Source organism: Lepus europaeus, chromosome 13 (assembly GCF_033115175.1).
Source record: "Lepus europaeus isolate LE1 chromosome 13, mLepTim1.pri, whole genome shotgun sequence".
Taxonomy (NCBI): domain Eukaryota; kingdom Metazoa; phylum Chordata; class Mammalia; order Lagomorpha; family Leporidae; genus Lepus; species Lepus europaeus.
The window spans coordinates 86,855,695-86,875,361 of record NC_084839.1 but is presented as its reverse complement, the minus strand read 5'-3'; the positions used below and the strand labels follow the sequence as shown (position 1 = coordinate 86,875,361).

Sequence of the window (19,667 nt, the reverse complement as noted above, 5' to 3'; positions counted from 1 at the left end):
AAGCCGCCAGGCCCGGTGGCCGGAGCCCTGCAACAGCCGAGCCCCTCCGGCACTCGCTGCTCCGGCACTGGCTCCTCAGGGAGACAGGGCACACCCTGAGCGGGCTCCCCTCCAGGATCAGCTCGCTAGGCTCCCAGCGCGAGGCGGGTGGGGTCCCAGAAGCCACACCACATGCGCACCCCTGACCCCACCCCGCGGCCGCACCTGAAGGCCAGGACGCTAGGCTGGGGGCCCCCTCTGTCCACAGGGCCCCTCCCCACTGCTTCCCAGCCAATCCCAAGTGCGTCAGCCCAGCCTCTCAGGGCCTCCGCCTCCTGCCGGAGGCCCCGCCTCCCCTCCAGGGCTGATGCCCCCAACCTGGCTTGTGCTAAGGGATCGCGAGCCACAGGCTGGCCCTGCAGGAGTCACCCCAGAGCGGACAGACAGCCGCTCCAGGGAAGACAGCCAGGAGACGCTCTGGGCCAGCCACTGGCGACCCGCGCAGAGGGTCCCTAGGCTGACCCAAGCGACAGCCTCCTAATCCCCAACACCCCCAGAAGACAGAGGAAGGGGAGGACTTCCTCTCCTTACCTCCTAGGGCACTCTCCCGCTCAAACACCCTCTGTGGCTCCCCACTGCCTTCCAGATTTTCTAATTTTCCTCGCCCTGGATTTACCTTCTCTTTCCAGCCAACCCATCCAAAGAAACTGAAGCACACGGAGCCTAAGCAGCTTGTCCCCAAGGGAAACCAGGGCTGACTCTGCAAGCTCAGTACAAGATTCCCTGGTGGACATTAACAGCAGGGACAGGAAAACCATCCTGGGCACGGCTATGTCTGGAGAACCCTACAGGGGCGTATAGGACTTGGCCAGAGTTGCTAGAGGGAAAAATCCTGCAATTGCTCCTGCTGCGAACATGGTGCAGGGACAAGCCTGCGGACCTGGGGATGCGGGAGCAGCCAGAGGTCCGGCTCCAGGCAGGAGAGGAGACCTCCCGAGGTGGGGCTGAAGGCGAGGCCAGAGTTGAAATTGAGCCGACCTTGGCTTGGGGAACAGCGCCACCTGGTGGCTCATTGTATAACTGCGTCCTCTAGCTGGTTCATTCACGATTTGCTGTGCGCCTGCGTTTATTCCCAGCACAGGTGACTCCCAGGGTGAATCACTTTTTAAACGTTCCTTCCTATAAAATACTACTACTTTCAGCAACAATCATGAAATGAATCAAAATAATAGTGTCCACAAAAGAGAGTCAAAATATATTCACCGCCTGATATATTTTATGCGATAATGTAAATTATTGCCCAGTATGAATATTTTAATAACACTGAAACACCTGCAAACAGCACAGCTTAGGAATCCACAAGATCATACCACGGATGTAATTTCTTCCCGATTCGTCATTTAGTTCTAAAGCAATTAATTTAAAGACAACGTTTGGATTTTAACGCTATTCAAATTCAGTAATACCGTTCACGTATGAACTAATACGCTCATTTTTCAATTAAAAGAAAAGATCATATCGCATCATTCTCAAGGCCATTGCAACCTCGCTCTCAAAGCAAACGCACAGAGCCCGGCGCTGACGATGCCTGGGGCTCTCTGAACTAACTCGCATGCTGGAAACAACCTTAAGGGACCAGTGGTAAAACACGTGCATTTGGAGCTTAGGTGTCACTCCACCTCGCCGGCGCCGTCAGAGCCAGGTGGTCTGAGCCTGGCGGTCCCAGGGCCAGCCTCCCAGCGGGACAGGGTACTCACGCGTCCAGGCTCTCCTCCTCTGTGCAGCCACCGGCCTGGGCCTCGCGCTCCCACTCTGCGCGACAGCCCCTGTCCCGCGTCCCACGGCTTCAGGCTGCGACGAAGGAGAAACTCCTGGGCCCAGAAGGCGCCTCCGGTCCTGCCCACGCCCACCCCCACCCCGGGACCTGCGCTGGGGCCTGGGGACGGGGCCAATCACAGCCCAGGATGGCGGGGTGGGCGTGGGGGCGTCCGGCTTCCATTCAGCTCACCTGTGAAGTCCGGCCTGCCCACACCCTAGTAGCTCCCGCGTGGGGCCTGTTCTCGGGAGTAGGACCGAGCCGGCACTCGGGGCGCCCGGGGCTGCAGAGTCCAGCTGTGGCTGTGCGGGCCCTGGGTGGCCGGGAGGTGCAGCTGGGGGCGGGCCGCTGGCTGAGAGCAGCAGGTGAAGAGAATTGAAAACGCACCTGTGCGTCTCGCTTAGTCGGCACGGGGCCCGGCGCTCCGTGCAAACCTCTCCAGGTGCACCCAACAGGCAGGCGGCGCCAGCAGGCCCCTCGGCCCCGCACCCACCCACCTGGCCTCAGTTTCCCCCTTCGTCCTCACAAAGCTGTGTCGGGGCGGTGCAGTAGAAGCAGCCAATCCCCTGGGCTCGATTCTGAGTTTGGCCCTTCCCCCCTCCACCCCTCCACCCCTCCACCCCTCGGCTGCTGCCCTGCCCCTGCCCCTGCCCCAGATAAAATGAGGGAGCGCCCACGACAGAGAACTGAGTTTATTTTATAACAAACGCCTTGCCCTGGGCAAGGCCCAGTAGAACGAGGGTTCCCTCCTGCCGGGGCCCCCAGTGGATCCCGGGGCCAGCACCAGGCCCCCTCCCAAAGCCTCCCCTCCTCCCGTGGCCAGGCAGGGGACCGCGTGGGGAACGCCGGGGCCGGGGTGTCCCTGGTGGGAGGAAGCAGACCTGCCGCCGGCCTCAGCCGCACTGCGCGGGTCCTGGGAGCCGGCCGAGGGCCCAGCGGTCTGCAGTCCACGCTGGGCGCCAGCTCAGGCACAGGCAGCCTCTGCGCCCTGGCCGCCCGCCGGGGCCCCCTCCGCCTTGCTCGCCAGGCTGTAGTAATAGGCCCGCATGCGCTGCTCCACCGCCTGGAAGTCTGGACGGTCCTCCCACCTGCGGGCGAACGCTAGATCCAGGCCACTGCCACACCCCCAGAGCCGTTTCAGCGCGGGGTGGGCTCTCGGTGGGGCTGCTGGGTCATGGAGAGGCCTCGCGGGGGTGGGGTCCCGGAAGGGCTCAGGCAATGGAGGTCTCTGGGCGTCAGAGTCCCCGGGCCGCGCTTGTGTGGGTGCAGGTGTGCGGCCAGCAGTCAGACCCAAGACTGGAGTCCTGGGAGTGGTGTGGCAGTGGGAGCTGGAGCTGTGTGGGGGCTATCCCTGCCCAGCCGGCTCTCAGTACCCATGGAGAATTGGCTCCAGGTTTCCCCACAGGTGCCGGAGATCCGTGGGTGCTCCAGGCCCTTATGTAAAATGGCTAGAGTATTTGCATCCCGTTTAGTTTCAACTCATCTCAAGATGGCTCCTATACCCGCTACAATGTAAAAAATACTGGGTGAACAGTCCTTATACTGTTATCATTTGGGATTAGGGACAGGAGAAAGGAGTGGGTACAAGTTCCTGGCACAATTCTGCAGGCCTTATTTCCACCCTGGGCGGGTTGAATCCACGGCCACGGAGGGTGATTGTGTCCTGTGGGGCACTTGGGTGCTGGCCTTTCTGGATGGTGCACCGGGTGCCTCCCTGTGGTGACTACACGAGGATGGACTCCCGGGCTCGGGTGCTGTTTGCTGGCTGCTGTGGGTGTCTGGGTGTCAATGCCAGTGTTGGCTGGTGGGCTAACAGATGCCAGGCTGTCTCACACGGCATCAGCAGCAGTGACAGCCCACGTGGGTGCCTGCTGCCCGCCTGATGGAGACTTGGGACAACCGTGGGATGTGAGTGTTGGGCTTCAACCAGAAGGGGAGGGGAGGTTGAATATATTGAGGGCTCAATCCTGGGAGGATTGACCCGCACCCTGAGTACTGGCATCAGAGCTGGTAACAGGTGTGGCGCTGAGAACTGCTGCGTCAGTGTTGAGCACTGGCTGGGGGGGAGGTGGTAGGTGCTGGGTCTGGGTGTTGGGTGTTGGCCTATGGGAGCCCTGTGGGGTTGGTAGGGGTAGGGGGGCTCAGATCACAGGGGTGAGGGAGGCTGTAGGCTGGGGGAGGGTCCAGGGGCAGCCCAACCATGGAGGCCCCTGGTACTCACTTGTAGATCCAGCAGTCGCTCATGAGCGCATACATCTCGGGTGGACACTCCGGTGGGCACTCCATCCGCCGGCCCTGCTTGATGAAGTCCAAGACCTCGGGGCCCTTCATCTTCTGTGGAGCCAGGGCCGGGCGTCAGAGTGCGCGGCCAGGCCTCCTCCCCCGCCCGCCACCTGCTGCCCGCCACCATCCGCGCCTGCCTTGTAGGGCTTCTGGCCGTAGGAGAAGGCCTCCCACATGGTGACTCCGTAGCTCCAGACGTCACTGCGGCTGGAGAACTTACGGAAGTTGATGCACTCGGGCGCGTACCACTTGAGCGGCCACTTCCCCGCTGAGCGGGCCTGGGGAGGGGAAGACGCTGCTGGGCAGAGCTCAGGGACCCTCCAGCCCCCCGACCCGCCTCTGCCTGGGCACCGCAGAGCAGGGGCGCACCGTGTAGTAGCTGTCGTCGGCACCCAGCGCCTTGGAGAGACCGAAGTCGCTGATCTTGGCGTAGTGCCGGTTGACCAGCAGGACGTTGCGGGCCGCCAGGTCACGGTGCACAAAGTTCTTCTCTTCTAGGTACTTCATCCCCATGGACACCTGGTGCAGCAACTCGGCCACGTTGCTCACGGGGATCTCCTCCCTGGGGCGGGGCCAGGGGGGAGGCGGGGTCAGCTGGGAGAAGACAGCCCAAGTGCCCCCTGGGACCAAGCCCACCCATCTCAGCCTCTCAGAGGCCAGAGGAGCACCTGCTGTGTGCCAGGCCTGGGGCTGGGGTCACAGCTGCGAAGAAGGCTCCAGGCTGGAGTGTCACCCTACGCTGTGACCTCCCAAGCTTGTCCCTCAGGCTCCTCAAACGAAGCCAAGGCTGATCCCCCTCTAGCCACGCCCCTTCTTCCCCAGGCGCTCTGCCCTCCATCGCCTGTCACAGCAAGCCCCGCAGCTCTGCCGTCAGAAGTGCTCTGGAATCTTCCCACTGCTTCTAACAGCCTAACCAGCCCCCCGTCAGCACTGCCTGGACTAGAACTGTCAGCTCTACCCAGGCCTCGCACAATCTTGTCTGGTCCCCAGCTGCATCAGATCCTGCCCCTCCCAGAGCTCCCCCCTTACTCAGGGCGAAAGTCCAAGTCCCCTTAGGAGCCCACAAGGCTTTGCATCATCTCCCTGCCCACACTCTGTCCCACTGTTGTGGGAGCCCACCCCAGGGCCTTTGCACAGGTGGTGCCCTCTGCTTGAAATGTTCTCCCGTGGATCTGTGCTTGGCTACCCCCCTCAGTCTTCCCAGACCTCCCGTTCTCCCTGGGGCTCCCACCCCAGCACGCCCGTGCCCCTGGCCTGCCCTACTCCCTTCTCTCCAGTGTCCCACTCTGTTTTATCATGACCATTTACTGCTTTGCTTCTCCAACCAGGGAACAGGGCAGGCATCTTTGCTCTTGTATTTGCTGATGATCCCAGGTGTCTGCACTAGTTCCTGCCACAGAGGAACTGCCCGACAGATACCGGCTGCAGGACTGACTGTGTGAGCAGGGCGCACCATGAAGGCAGGTGCACCGCAGAGAGCGTGGTGCGGCACAGCATCCCACGGGCAGCACAGAGATGCCTGGCCACGAGGGCAGGAGTCTGGAGCCCCAGGAGGCACTAAGAAAAGGCTACAGCCTTTCAGTGAAGGCACAGAGAGTGAATATTTTCACCTACAGATGCCATCTATGGGCTCTCTTCCGTATTCTTGTGTTTAACCTCTAAGAAATGAACTATAGGAGCTGGCGCTGTGGCATCGTAGGCAAAGCCTCCACCTGTGGGTCCTAGCTGCTCCACTTCTGATCCAGCTCTCTGCTGGGCCCCTGCACCCGTGTGGGAGACCCAGAAGGAGCTCTTGGCTCTGGGCTTCGGATTGGCCCAACTCTGGCCTTTGCAGGCATTTGGGGGATGAACCAGTGGATGGAAGACCTCTCTCTCTGGCTGTAACTCTGCCTCTCAAATAAATAAATCTTAAAAAAAAAAAAAAAAACCTAAAAACTATAGCACAAGACCAAGCTGCAGGCTGCAGGCTGCTCCAGGTGAGAGACCACCACCCCTGCACTTTCCCAGCAGTGAGGAAGCCGGCCCGAGAGGCTGGGTGCCACTGATGCAGCCCTCCCTAGCAGTGCCGATGGTGGTCTAAGCCCTTACGTCTTCAGAGAGCCCCTCGGGACAGGTACTGTTATCACTGCAGTGATACAAATGGGGGAACAGGGAGCTGGCAGCTCCCCCTTGTGGACACAAGTGGGTGTCCCCGAAGTGTGAACCTGCGTGTGGTGTGTGCACAGCCCTAGCAGGAGCGTGAGTGCTGTCCCGCCCGGGGCTGCCCGGGATGAGTCCCACACACCCTCACCCGCAGCCCCAACCCACGGGCCTGCCCCGGGGGGACTCACTTCTTCCCCAGCAGGAACTTGTGCAGGGGCCCGCCACCCGCCATCTCCATGACCAGCATGAGCGCCTCGGCCTGGCACACGCCGATGAGCCGCACGATGTAGGGGTTGTCCAGCTGGTGCATGATCTGTGCCTCACGCATCATCTCGTCCTTGTCCGCCTTCTCCGTGCTGTGCTTCAGCACCTTGATGGCCACGTCGATCTGCTTCCTGCCACGATGCACAGCCGGGCAGGACACACGGGGCTGAGCCAGCCCTGTTCCCACGCACCCGCAGTGGGACCCTGATGCTCACCGCCCCGATTGAGGCCAAGGCACTCACTCCTCCAGCGGTCAAGACTGTCAGCTGAGGACAGCTCATAGCCAGGGCCCTCACTGGGAACCGCCCCTGCCAGCGACAACCTCCCCAGGGTGACCTGGATCCCACCACCAACAACAGCAGCAGAGGCAGGGGCCAGGGGAGGCAGGGGCTGTGCAGCTCAGCCCAACCCTTCCCCGGCCCAGACCTCCTTCTACTGCTCCCCAAGTGCCTCCAATCTGTCTCGGGGAGGCCTCCAACAAGCCGTGTCCTGTCCAAGAGTCTGTCTCTGAGACAGACAGACATCCCGGCTCCCATGCCTCCCCCCCCGCAACAGCTGCAGGGGTGGCCATACTTGCGCATGCGGTAGACGCCCTGGCGCACGGAGCCGAAGTTGCCGCAGCCAAGTTCAATGTCAGCCACGAGGAGGTTCTCACGCTTCAGGAAGAGCTTCTTGTCCTTGAGCTCCTCGGGGTCGCTGTAGGGGCTCTCATACACGCTCGTGTCCATGGGCATCGGCCGCGGCTTCTCTGGGGAAGCTAGGCGCGCTAGGGACACACACAGCCATGCAGTCCCGGGCAGAGGGTGGGGAAAGGGGCCGGGGCAGGGCGGGCAGGGCAACCGAGCCCCCACACGGCACATGACCCAGCCAAAGGGCACCCGCCCAGAGCACACACAGGCAAGCGAGGGCACACATGTTCGTGTGTGTGCGTGCCCACATGTGCACTTGCTCACGCTGCTGGTCACATCTGTGGGGGCCTGGGGAGCCATGTGCCCATGAGCTCTGGAAGCACGTGCGACAGTGTCCACGTGTCACCACAGGGTGCCAGCTGGAGTGTGCATCTGTGTGCACTCACACACACATACATGCACACACATGTGCACAGCTACAATCAGTGTGCATATGCCCCACAGTCACGCTTGCGGCGCCTCCAAAGGTGGGCCCCCGGTGCACATGTAACCACATATGCTCTCTGTCCACACAAGAGCAGCCACAGCAGAGTCTCTGCCTGGGTTCAAATCCCAGCCGCGGGACCTTAGAGACCCACCCTCCCCTTCTCCTCCACTGGCATCCATGGGATCTCATGAATGCTTCGCACGGTGCCTGGGATTGTGACTGGCACACAGGAGGCCCTCAGCAAAGGTCTGCGTGGGGAACCTGGGGGCCAGGGTCGCTTCCTGCATGTCAGCACACACACCGGGGAGGTGTGATGGCGGAGGCGTGCGTGTGCACAGAGCCAGCCAAGTCAGCCCTGCAGGCCTGGCCCCTCCCAGCCAGGGGCCCTGCTCTGCACCCCAATATCTCCACCTCGGCAGCTCACCTGGCTCAGGGGTGTACCCTGGTTCCGGGGTGTACCCATCTGAGTTGAGGGTGTCCATCCGTCTCTGAGGCCAAAGGTCATGGTGTCAGCCATGGTCAGCAGGGCCCGAGCTGGGGGTGCCCAGCCCCTCTTAGGAGACCCCTCCTCCAGAAACAGTGCTGGAGGAGACCCTCTCCTCCTCCCCCACACACCCAGCTCCACCCCCGGATTCCCATCTCTGATGCCGGCTGACTCACTTGGGTGAACGTGGATGGGTGGGCCGGGAGTGTGGGAGCAGCGGTCCCTGGGGGAGCAGAGGGGCCAGTGAGTATGGGGCTGGGGCTCCTGCCCGCCCCTCGCTGGCCCACCCGCGAGCCTGCGCACCTGCAGCGGCACTGGCGCTGGAGTTGGGACACGCCTCCTTTAAGCAGTAGATGAGCCCGTCCGCCTTCAGCTTCAGGTATTCCACCAGCTGCCGGCAGAGGGCGTCAGCGGGGCCTCCTCGCCTCCCAACATCTGCCTGGGCAGGGTCGGGGGGGGGGGGGGGGGGCACTGGGTGCCTGGGCGGCCTACCTGCCAGAGCGTGTCGAACTTGGTGCCTTCCGGAATGCAGTATTTGCCCGCCTTGTCCTGGCTGATGAGGTAGTGGTACACGGTTTTCCCGTAGACCAGGGACAGTGCATATGTCCCCTGCTCCTTCCGGGGCCTCAGCCTGGCGGAGGCAGGGAGGGCATGTCACCCCTACAGCCCCCTGGGTGTCCTCCTGCTCTGCCTCAGTTTCCACCTGACGGGCTCCACATCCCACAGCCTCATGGAAAAGCAGCAAGGACGGGGAGGCCAAGGTCAGTTCTGCTAACAAGTCAGCATGGGGGAGGGGAACTCAGTCATCCAAGGGTCCTGTGCAGCCATTCACGGGGACATCGCTGCCCCCTCCCACTGCAGCTGCACAGCCCTGCAGGACCACGCACTCGGCCACTCATGCCCGGGCCCTCGCCCGTGGTGGGGGTAGAGCACCACTCCACAGGGGGCACCTGGCCCTCCAAGGTTGAATACTTGGCTTCCCGTGCCCAGACACCTGCCGTCCAATAGAAGTCAGCCACTCACAAAAGGCACTCAGGAACCCACGGGTGCACTTGCCAAGCCTAGAAGGACTCCGGCCATTTATGACAGACGCCACAAGAGGACACCACAAGAGGACACATGCTCTTCAGCAGATAGACTGAAAGAAGGCCATTTCTACACAAAAGACCCACACAGGTAACACAGGCCGTGACAAGCTCTCAAGGCGGCTCGTGCAGAGGCAGAAGGGGTGACCCTGTCATCACAGGAGATCGCCCAGCTCTGGTGACACACTGGCCTCCCACGCAATGACACCACCATTGCCATCTGCTGGAAATTTGCCAAAGTGAATATACAAATTTGCCATGGCCGGGGTGGCAAGTGAATTCCTCAAAGATGTGTCTTTGTGTGGCAAGAGCCCATCCACTCAAACGCACACACACGCACACACGCACACGCACTGGCACCCTCCCAGGAAACCCCACTGGTCTGCATCATTGACAAAGCAGCTTTGTTTGGAGTCAGTGGCACAGTCTGTGCCAGGGTTAAGCGTAGGTTTCCCAGGGAGGAGGGAGGCATCTGCTCCTGGGGTCTCCGAGCTCTGGAAGTTGTCCCTGGCTGGCGGCTAATCCCTGGAACTGCACCGAGTCACAAAGGGCTGGCTGACCGCAGGCAGCAAGAGCGAGCCATCGGATGGCCTGCAAGTGGACCCCCTCGAGGTTTAAGCTCCAGCGGGGCGTGCATCCTGCCGCAGCGTTTGCTCACTCCACAGACAGCAGTGAGTATCACCCACAGGCCAGGCACTGCGGTGAGCGAGACAGAGGTGAGCCCGCCTCGCACTGTGGCCCTCCCCAAGGCCAAAGGAACAGGGCAGTGTCCCCCAAGCCATCACAGAGGGCCCTGATAGAGGGACGGCTGTGACCATGACCCGCTCCTGGGAAGCCTGTTCTCCAGAGAACAATGTAGTGAAGAGTAACACAGTTCCCAGGCTAGCCCACATCCGTCTTAAGATACACGGAAGACAGGACACCAGGGTGGGTGCAATGAGGAGGAACCGAAAGGCAAGGAAGAGAACCCCACAACGAACTGAACAACGAAACGTCCCTCGGAGAGGTCACTTCTGTAACTAGACTGCTGGGCTAGCCTTGGGCTATGGCCTCGAGCAACTAGTTCCCTTCCTGTGAGAGGTGAGAAAACCTCCTGAGGGGCACACTCTTAAGTTTCAAACAGGGGCCAGCGCTGTGGTGTAGTGGGTAAAGCTGCCACCTGCACTGTTGGCATCCCATAGGCACACTGGTTCAAGTCCCGGCTGCTCCACTTCCAATCTAGCTCTCTGCTATGGCCTGGGAACGCAGTAGAAGATGGCCCAAGGCCTTGGGCCCCTGCACCCACATGGGAGACCAGGAAGAAGCTCCTGGCTCCTGGCTTTGGATCAGCCCAGCTCTGGCTGTTGCAGCCAACTGGGGAGTGAACCAGCTGATGGAAGACCTCTCCATCCCTCTCTCCTTCCCTCTCTCTCTCTCTCTCTCCCTCCCTCCCTCTCCCTCTCCTTCTCCCCCTCCCTCTCTCTGCCTTTCTTTCTCTCTGTCTGTAACTCTGACTTTCAAATAAATAATCTTTAAAAAAAAAAAGTTTCTGGCCAGCGCCGTGGCTTAACAGGCTAATCCTCCACCTTGCAGCGCCGGCACACCGGGTTCTAGTCCCAGTCGGGGCGCCGGATTCTGTCCCGGTTGCCCCTCTTCCAGGCCAGCTCTCTGCTATGGCCCGGGAAGGCAGTGGAGGATGGCCCAAGTCCTTGGGCCCTGCACCCGCATGGGAGACCAGGAGAAGCACCTGGCTCCTGGCTTCAGCGAGATGTGCCGGCCGCAGTGGCCATTGGAGGGTGAACCAATGGCAAAAAGGAAGACCTTTCTCTCTGTCTCTCTCTCTCTCACTATCCACTCTGCATGTCAAAAAAAAAAAAAAAAAAGTTTCAAACAGAGACACGGTGCTGAGCTGCTCACCAGCAAATGTATATCCACGCGTGTGATGTGTGTGTACAATATTGAAAAAGAACACCCCATTTTTAGCAGCTTTTCCCACCCACTGATGGCGTCTGTTTATCTCCTGAATCAGGGCGCAACCATGGGACCTGCGTTGGCCAATAAGACGTTTGTAGAGATAACACAAACAGAGGCTTGAAAAACGGTCGAGCGCTGAGGCCTACCTGCCCACACGTGCTTTCCTGGTGACCCTGCAACCACCATGGGATTGAGTCCAGGCCACCCACCAGAGAAGCCACGTGGGTGAACCAGCTGCCCGACACGTGAATGAAGCCATCCTAGAGTATCCAGCCCCAGTCGGCCTTCCAAGCACCAGCTCAAGGTCCTAGCAGAGGGGGCAGGCGTTTGGCATGGGAGTTGAGACACCAGTTAGGAAACCTGCATCTCCTACTGGGATGCTTGGGTTCAAACCCCAGCTGCAGACACTACTGATTCCAGCTTCCTGCTAACGTGGACCCTGGGAGGCAGCAGTGACGGCTCAAGTAGTTGGGTCCTTGCCACCCACAGAGGAGACCTGGATGGAGTCCCCAGTTCCAGGCCTCAGACCCTGGGTTGCTGTGTGCACTTGGGCAGCCCAGCAAACAGGAGTACACTCTCTCAAACATACACACAAATAATTTTTACAAACCAGTAGAAGAACCATCCAGCTGAACTTAGTCCAAACTGACAACCCTTCTAATTAAGAGTGAATAAATGGAGAACCTGCTGCCTCCATCCCATATGAGTGCCAGTTCAAGTCCCAGCTGCTCCACTTCTGGTCCAGCTCCCTGCTAATGTGCCTGGGAAAGCAGCAGATGATGGCCCAAGTGCTTGGGCCCCTGTACATGCATGGGAAACCCAGAAGAAGCTCCTGGCTTCGGATCAGCACAGCTCCGGCCATTGTGGCCATCTGGGGAGTGAACCAGTGGATGGAAGACCTCTCTCTCTATCTTCCCGTCTCTCTGTCTGTAACTCTACTTCTCAAGTAAATAAATAAAAACTTTTTTTAAAAAATTGCCATGTTGGGGACTTGAGAGAAACCCAGAGAAGGAAACCCAGATTACATGGCCAAAGAAAGGTGAAAATGTATTTTATGAAGGAGGGAGCGGAGATGCGGAGACACGTCTATGGCACCAGGAAAAGTGGCAGCAACTCCCTTTGTCGCGTCCAGCCAGGGGAGCGCCCCCGCACTCAGGCAGCTAGGGTAACGTGTGCCTGGGGAAGTGGGAGAGGACTGTGCGTGAGATGTGCAACCCAGTTAGTGACGTCTTAGTTAGTGCCGCTCCAAGGGAGTTGCAGCCCTAGATGAAGGTCGATAACATCAGGACCAGCCATTACAACGTGCTAAATATGTGGCTCTCCAGGTACACCAATGCAGGCAGATCCTACCCTCAAATCCATGGTCCAAAAGGATAGAAAGAGCCCCAAATCCCATGTCTGAGATGTCTACACCTTAGCTCTGACACCCCTGTTCCTACCCCATGACAGGCTGCAAAACCCCCCCACCTTGGGGCCAGCGCTGTGGCATAGCAGGTTAAGCCCCTGCCTGCAGCACCAGCATCCCATTCAAGTGTCAGTTTCAGTTCCAGCTGCTCCACTTCCAATCCAGATCCCTATTAATGTGCTTGGGAAAACAGCAGATGGCCCAAGTGTCTGGACCCCTGCCACACACATGGGAGAGCCAGATGAAGCTCCTGGCTCCTAACTTCAGCCTGGCCCAGCCCTGGTCACTGTGGTTATTTGGGGGAGTGAATTAGCAGATGGAAGATCTCTCTCTCTCGCTCGCTCTCTGTCTCTTCCTCTCTCTCTGTAACTCTGCCTTTCAAATAAATGAATACATCTTTTTAAAAAATATGCCTGCCTCAACAATTCTCCCTTGGGTAGCCCCCTCCTCTCAATGACTTTGGTTTGGACCACGTGGCTTGCTTTGGCCAACAGGACATCAATACCAGTACATAAGCAGAGACTTGGAATGCACCTGTGTCTTGAAACTTACCCTCTCTGACCACTTCTGGGAACCCCCCAACCACTGCCACATGGATGAACCTGGGCTCGTTTGCCGGATGATGACTGCGCCCCAGCCAGATCACCCCCATCACCTGCCTGACACTGACACAGTGGCCAGACACTGACACAATGTGAGCATAGCCACCCCAACCTGCTCAGTCCCCGTCCAGTTGACTGGAACCAGAAGACCTGCTCAGCTGGGCCCAGATTCATGAGCAGTAACCAGTGCTTCAAGCCAGTGAGCCTTGGGGCAGTTTATTACAGAGGGAATACTAAGTGGGCCAAGTGCAGAGGCTTCCTCTCAGACCAGGAAACAGCCCAACCTTAAGTTGTGCACAGCAATCCTGGCAGCTGGGCATTATCCGTAATGTGCATTCAAGGACCCCCTTCAAAGCCTTGGCAACATCACCTCATTTTATATCTCAAAGTTGTGAGTATATTGGTCAGCTTTCTGTCCCTGTGGCAAATGCCTGAGAGGAGATACTTAGGAAAGAAAGAGGTTTAGTTCAGCTCACAGTTTTGGAGGTTCACAGTCCAAGATCGAGAAAGCCTTCTCGGTTTGGCCAACTGAAGAAGCTGGAGGACAATGACGGACAGCAGGGGCATGGGGAGGAAGGCCCTCATGTGAGCCAGCACAGAGATAGGCCAGGCCCATCCCAGGCCTGTCACTGGCCTGGAGAGAGAAGTAACTCCTAAGGCCATACCCACAGTGATCTAAAGACCTTCTACTAGGCTACCTCCTAACTACTCCAACCCTTAGCCCATTAATCATTAACGTAAGACTGTAGAGACCAAGGCCCTAACACATGGGCTGTTGGGGGACACCCAAACTAAACATATCCAAACTATAGTAGCAAAGTGGAATGGAAATGATTATTTCCTCAGCTGATGGCAGAATCACGGGGAGGAAGCTGTATTGTGTGGGAGGCCTGCAGGCAATCACACACACCTCGCATGGGTGGGGAAAATCAAGGGAATCCCCGTGGGATGGCCCAGGAGAGGGATGGTAGGGATGGTGAGGATTCAGCCAGGAAGGAACTCAGGCCATGAGAAGGGAGCCCCAGGAATTGTCCCCCACAGACCTCTTGAAGGGGTCACTGGATTTCCTGAGGTCATAGGAGAGAGGCCAGGGCCAAGTTGCTCTATATTTTGAGGCCTGAGTGACCTCAGCTGACTTCTGATCAGCAACTGGTATACAAAAGAATCCATGTGCAAATCGGAAAGCATCAGCCCGGCAGGGCTGGCAAACACTCAGCAGAGGTTTCTAAATAGCTTTAAAGATTCTTGGGGCTGGCACCGTGGCAGAGTGGGTAAAGCCACCCACCGCCTGCAGTGCCGGCATCCCATATAGGTGCCAGTTTGAATCCTGGCTGCTCCATTTCTGATCCAGCTCTCCACTATGGCTTGGGAAAGCAGTAGAGGATGGGCCCTGGCACCCGTGTGGGAGACCCAGAAGAAACTCCTAGCTTCTGACTTTGGATCAGCTCAGCTCTGGCCATTGCAGCCATTTGGGGAGTGACCCAGTGGATGGAAGACACCTCTGTCTCTCTCTGCCTCTGCCTCCCTGTATCTCTGACTTTAAAATAAATAAATAAGAATCTTTAAAAAGGGAGGGGGGCAGCGCTGTGATGTAGCAGGTAAAACTGCCACCTGCGGAGCTGGCACCCATATGGGCACCAGTTCAAGTCCCGGCTGCTCCACTTCCAATCCAGCTCTCTGCTATGGCCTGGGAGAGCAGCAGAAGATGGCCCAAGTCCTTGGGCCCCTGTACCCACATGGGAGGCCTGGAAGAAGCTCCTGGCTCCTGGCTTCAGATGGGTGCAGCTCTGTCCATTTCAGCCAACTAGGGAGTGAACCAGCAGTTGGAAGACCTCTCTCTCTCTCTCTCTCTCTCTCTCTCTCTCTGGCTCTCCTTCTCTCTGTGTGTAACTCTGACTTTCAAACAAATAAATCTTTTTAAAAACAAAGATTCCTTCACAGACAGCCACAGCTGATGCATGCACACACATGCTCACCCCCAGGTAACAAGAGCTAACACCTGGTACATTCATGTGTGCCCCAATACAACACGTGTGCTAACGCATGCACTCTCTATACCAGCTGCTACCATCTCCAGCAGTCAGAGACTTGCTTCACACCCTTCAGGGCTCCTGCCTCACTTAGGTCAAAAGCCAAACTCACCTCCCTGCCCTCCCCTTCCGCCACTCTCCCCTCCCTCCCTCAGCTCAGGCACACCTGTGCCACCATAACTGGCCCCCTCGATGTCTCTCCAATGCACCAGGTAAATCCCAGCCTTCTGACCTTTGCACTTGCCATCTCCATATGAGGGCCAGGAACACCATGCCACCTGAAAGCTACACCACTCACTTCTTTAAAAAAAAAAAAAGAGATTGATTTATTTATTTGAAAGTCAGAGTTACAGAGAGAGAGAAGGGGAGACAGAGAGAGAAAGGTCTTCCATTCGCGGGTTCACTCCCCAAGTGTGAACCCGTGGAGCTGCACCAATCTGAAGCCAGGAGCCAGGAGCTTCCTCCCGGTCTCCCACGTGGGTACAGGGGCCCAAGGACTTGGGCCAACTTCTACTGCTTTCCCAGGCCATAGCAGAGAGCTAGATCGGAAGTGGAGCAGCTGGGCCTCGAACTAGCACCTCTATGGGATGCCAGCACTACAGGCGGTGGTTTTACCCACTACATCACAGCGCTGGCTCCAACACCACTTACTTCTCATCTCTTTTGCTCAGTTACTCAAAAGTCACATTCTCAGGGGGCCAGCATTGTGGCATAGCAGGCAAAGCTGCCACTTGCAACTCCACCATCCCAGCGCCGGTCAAAGCCCCAGATGCTCTGCCTCTGAGTCAGCTCCCTGCTAATGCACCTGGAAGACAACAGAGGCTGGCCCAAGGACGTGGGTCCCTGCACCCATGTGGGAGGCCTAGATGGAGTTCCAGGCTCCTGGCTTCAGCCTCACTCATTCTGGCTGTTGCAACCATTTGTGCAATGAACCAGCAGATGGAAGATTGTGTGTGTGTGTGTGTGTGTGTGAGAGAGAGAGAGAGAGAGAGAGACTCTTTAAAAAAAAAGAAAGAAAAACCTATCTTCTAACAAAAGTCACCTTGTCAGGGAGGCCTACCCCAGCCCTAATCTAGCATCACCTGTCCTCCCCACCTGCACACAGGTACCACTGACCACCCGCTGGCAGAGTCTGTATTCTATCAATTCATCTTTTAGGGGGCGGGCACTTGTGTCTGCTGGGCTCCCTGCTCCTACCCAGCAGGCATTCTGTATACACTTGGGGACTAGAGCTGGGCAGAAGTCCCCATATTGTCCAATGTCCACAGCCAGCAGGAGGCAGACCCCGGATTCCCAGCCAGACCAACAGGCTCTGGAGGCTTTCCAAGTCACGGCCGCTGCTTTGTCATAGAAAAGTCCCTCTGCGTGAGAAAACCTCACGGCCTCATGCACACCCCTCGTGGGCCTCCTGCACACCCCTCGTGGGCCTCGTGCACACCCCTCGTGGGCCTCGTGCACACCCCTCGTGGGCCTCCTGCACACTCAGGTCTGCCCCCGCCCCCAGGATCCCAGCTCACAAGCCCCACCTCTCACCACCCGGAAACCACAGGCCGTAGGCCACAGGCCCGACGTACAGGAACTTGCCGTCCGTCTGAGCGCCGGAGTAGAGTTTGCGCTCAGCCTCCTCGCGCGTCAGGCTGCTGTGGTACCAGGGCATCCGCTCGTGGGCTGTCGTGGCAATGAGCTTCTCCACCTGAGGGGCCTGGCTGATGATGGCTTGCTCCAGGGCCTCACCCTAAGAACGGAGGGGCGGGGAGGCTGTAGGTGGGGCCAAGGGCACAGCCACTGGAACCCTCTTCCATCACCTGGACCCTCCTGCTCGCCCCACCCAAACGCCCCTAGGATGTGTCTGCAGGCAGCTGGGGACAGCCTCCTCCATCTCTATGGCCCCCTCCCCAGTCCATGCAAAGGGTGACCATGTCCCAGATGCCACATTCCAGCTCCCAGCTAAGCGCACCATCTGATGCAAGTTGTCCAGCCACCCCTTTGGCCACCCCATCCCAGGGCGCATCCGTGCCCCACACGCCAGCCTCTCAGGCCCCCTGCCTCCAAGCCCTCTACCCAGATACCGCCCCCAACCGGGCCCCACTCTTGCAGCTTCCAAACACGAGCAGCCCCAGAGAGCTCCGCCCTCCCCACGGCCCCGCCCTGAGCCCCAAAGCGCTCACCTCCAGCTTCCACGTCTGGCGCACGTAGTCACGCACCATGGCGTCGCGCAGGGAGTCGAAGACTCCGGGCTGCGGCTCGAGGCCCGATGGCCGGTTGCAGGGCTTCCGCAGGTTGCAGGGCAGCCCGTCGGGGTCGCGCGAGTAGAACTCGCAGAGTTCGGCGGGGCCGCAGTGCGCCTTCCCGCCCGCGATGGCGTAGGTGCCGTTGAGCTGGCGCTCGATGGGGAAATGGTGGAAGCGCACGTCGTGCACCAGCGACAGCACGTAGCCGCCCAGCGAGCGCAGGCACTGGCGCAGCAGGAACAGCCCATCGGCCATGCCCGCCAGCTTCAGGTGCTCCTCGGCCTCGGCGCGCGAGATGCTGCCGTAGAAGAAGGGCAGGTGCGCCGCGGGGTCCGGCATGGCCGCCGCCGCCCCTCGCAGGCTGAGCGCCTGGGCGCCTCGACACACCCTGCGGGTTCAGATCGGACATGGGACGCACGTCAGGGCCTCCGCTGCCGGTCCTGAGCCCGGTCGGTCGGGCCTGGACGTGGCAGGAGACGCGCATGGAGGGGCCCCTGCGTGGCACAGAGGAGCGCTCGCAGCGTGCGGAGCCTGCCCTGTGCTACGGTCCACAGCAGCTTGCTGGGCACGGAGCAAACGCACCTCTGTCTTTTCAAAGACCTTGTGCAGAAGGTCAGGACACCCCAACTAGTGGCCCCCTGCCAACACCTGCACCTGGAGCCGCGGTTCATCTCCCAAGATCGCATTGGATTCTCTGTGTTTCAGATGCAGTCTAAGGAGCGGGATGGGTATGGTGAACAAAGGGACAAAAATAATGGCTACAGAGCCCAGTGCTGTGGCGTAGTGGATAAAGCCCCAGTCTTGCAACCCCCGCATCCCACATGGGCACCATTCGTGTCCCAGCTGCTCCACTTCTGACCCAGATCCTTACTAATGGCCGGGAAAGCAGAGATGACCATCCAAGTGCTTGGGTCCCTGCACCCTCATGTGGGAGACCCGGAAGAAGCTCCTGGCTCCTGGCTTTGCCCTGGTCCAGCCATGGTCTCTGCAGCCCATTGGAAAGTAAAACAGCTGATGGAAGATATTCTCTCTCTCTCTTTCGTCCTCTCTGTAACTCTTTCAAAGTAAATAAATAATTTTTTTTCCTTTAAAAAAAAGTATAATTACAGATGGAGGCCGGGATTCTAAAGGAGATGACACAGAGAGGTAGCCAAGGCCAGGCTGGGCTCCTGCTCTGAGGCAGCATGTGAGCTAAGATCTAAAGGATAAGGAGAAGTCGATTTTTCAAAAAGCGTGGCAAGAGCACCAGGCAGAGGGACAGCACGTGCAAATGTCCTGGAGCGGGAACTAGCCTTGCTCGTCAAAGGAAGCTTCTCTCCTCCCTCTCCCACTGGCTCCCTTCGGCCTCAGCAATTCCCCCTTCCTGCTCTTCTGTTGTCTTGACACAAGCAGAGACCAACCTGAATATCCACCCGCAGGGGCCTGGTTAGGAGCCTCAGGTGTATCCCCGTGTGGACTGTGACACAGCCGTTAAACACAGTGAGGCGTATGATTGCAGGGAGAAGGAATTAAGGTAGACAGGTCATGTGGATTACTTAAAATCGTCTGCCCTCAACTTCCGGGGGTGATGGTGGCCCTGTGTCTTCATAGGGGTTGGTTACACGGTGTCTGAATTTCCCAAAACTCGGAAAATGTGTGCCTAGGATTTGTTCATTTCATGGTGTTGGATAGCCCTTCAATGAAAAGAACCACAAACTATTAAGGATCTGCATACAGAACTGTTTTGTTCTGCAGGGTCCTGATGACTGTGATTGGCTTTGAAAGGCCAAAACACCATGGACTGATGGGTAGAGGGGAGTGGAGAGACAGACACCATCACTATGTTCTTCACAGAAGATCTATAAAGTTATCACAAGCACTAAGTTAGCAAACACAGAGGAGCGGTGGCTCCTCCCAGAAACACAGTTTCCTGCGAGACTCTGGTCACAGCATTGTCACCCACAATTGATACGTAGCCTGTGTGTTCCGTTGAAAGACGAATGGCTTAATACACACCGCTGGTTCGTTAAGGTTGAATCAGCCCACAGCACTATAGCTCTCCTCTTACCCAACTGGTGTTTTTTCCCTAAGGCACATCACAGCCTTCTTCCACTTAGGAGCCAGACAGCATGTCAGCTGATGTGTGGGGCCATTTTACCCAGTGAAGTCACCAGCAGACAGCAGGGAACGTCACCAAGGAGGCGAGAGCCAATTGTCAGTGCTAAGACGACACTCGCAATGCCTGCACTCAATAGCAAACTGCTTGGTGCGTTCTGGCTCCACTTCCTTCCTGAGAGG

General features: G+C 58.3%; 1 protein-coding gene across 1 annotated transcript; it reads right to left on the bottom strand.

The window, feature by feature from the left end:
• Positions 1-2,759: 2,759 nt before the first annotated feature.
• Positions 2,760-17,729, bottom strand: LOC133772249 (tyrosine-protein kinase ZAP-70). Its single transcript, XM_062208764.1, has 12 exons — positions 17,328-17,729; positions 16,734-16,894; positions 8,577-8,715; positions 8,388-8,475; positions 8,263-8,307; positions 8,025-8,096; positions 7,058-7,250; positions 6,409-6,615; positions 4,448-4,640; positions 4,216-4,356; positions 4,017-4,129; positions 2,760-2,883 (listed from the first exon to the last, which is right to left on the bottom strand). Exons 1-12 carry the CDS (start codon positions 17,727-17,729, stop codon positions 2,760-2,762), a joined length of 1,878 nt encoding a protein of 625 aa, XP_062064748.1.
• Positions 17,730-19,667: the final 1,938 nt, after the last annotated feature.

Coding starts and splice junctions, on each gene's coding strand:
- LOC133772249 (XM_062208764.1), bottom strand. CDS start 17,729: ATGCCGGACCCCGCGGCGCACCTGCCCTTCTTCTACGGCAGCATCTCG. Junction 4,357..4,447: donor CCGACGACAGCTACTACACG/GTGCGCCCCTGC, acceptor TCCCCTCCCCAG/GCCCGCTCAGCGGGGAAGTG. Junction 4,130..4,215: donor ACGGCCAGAAGCCCTACAAG/GCAGGCGCGGAT, acceptor CTGGCTCCACAG/AAGATGAAGGGCCCCGAGGT.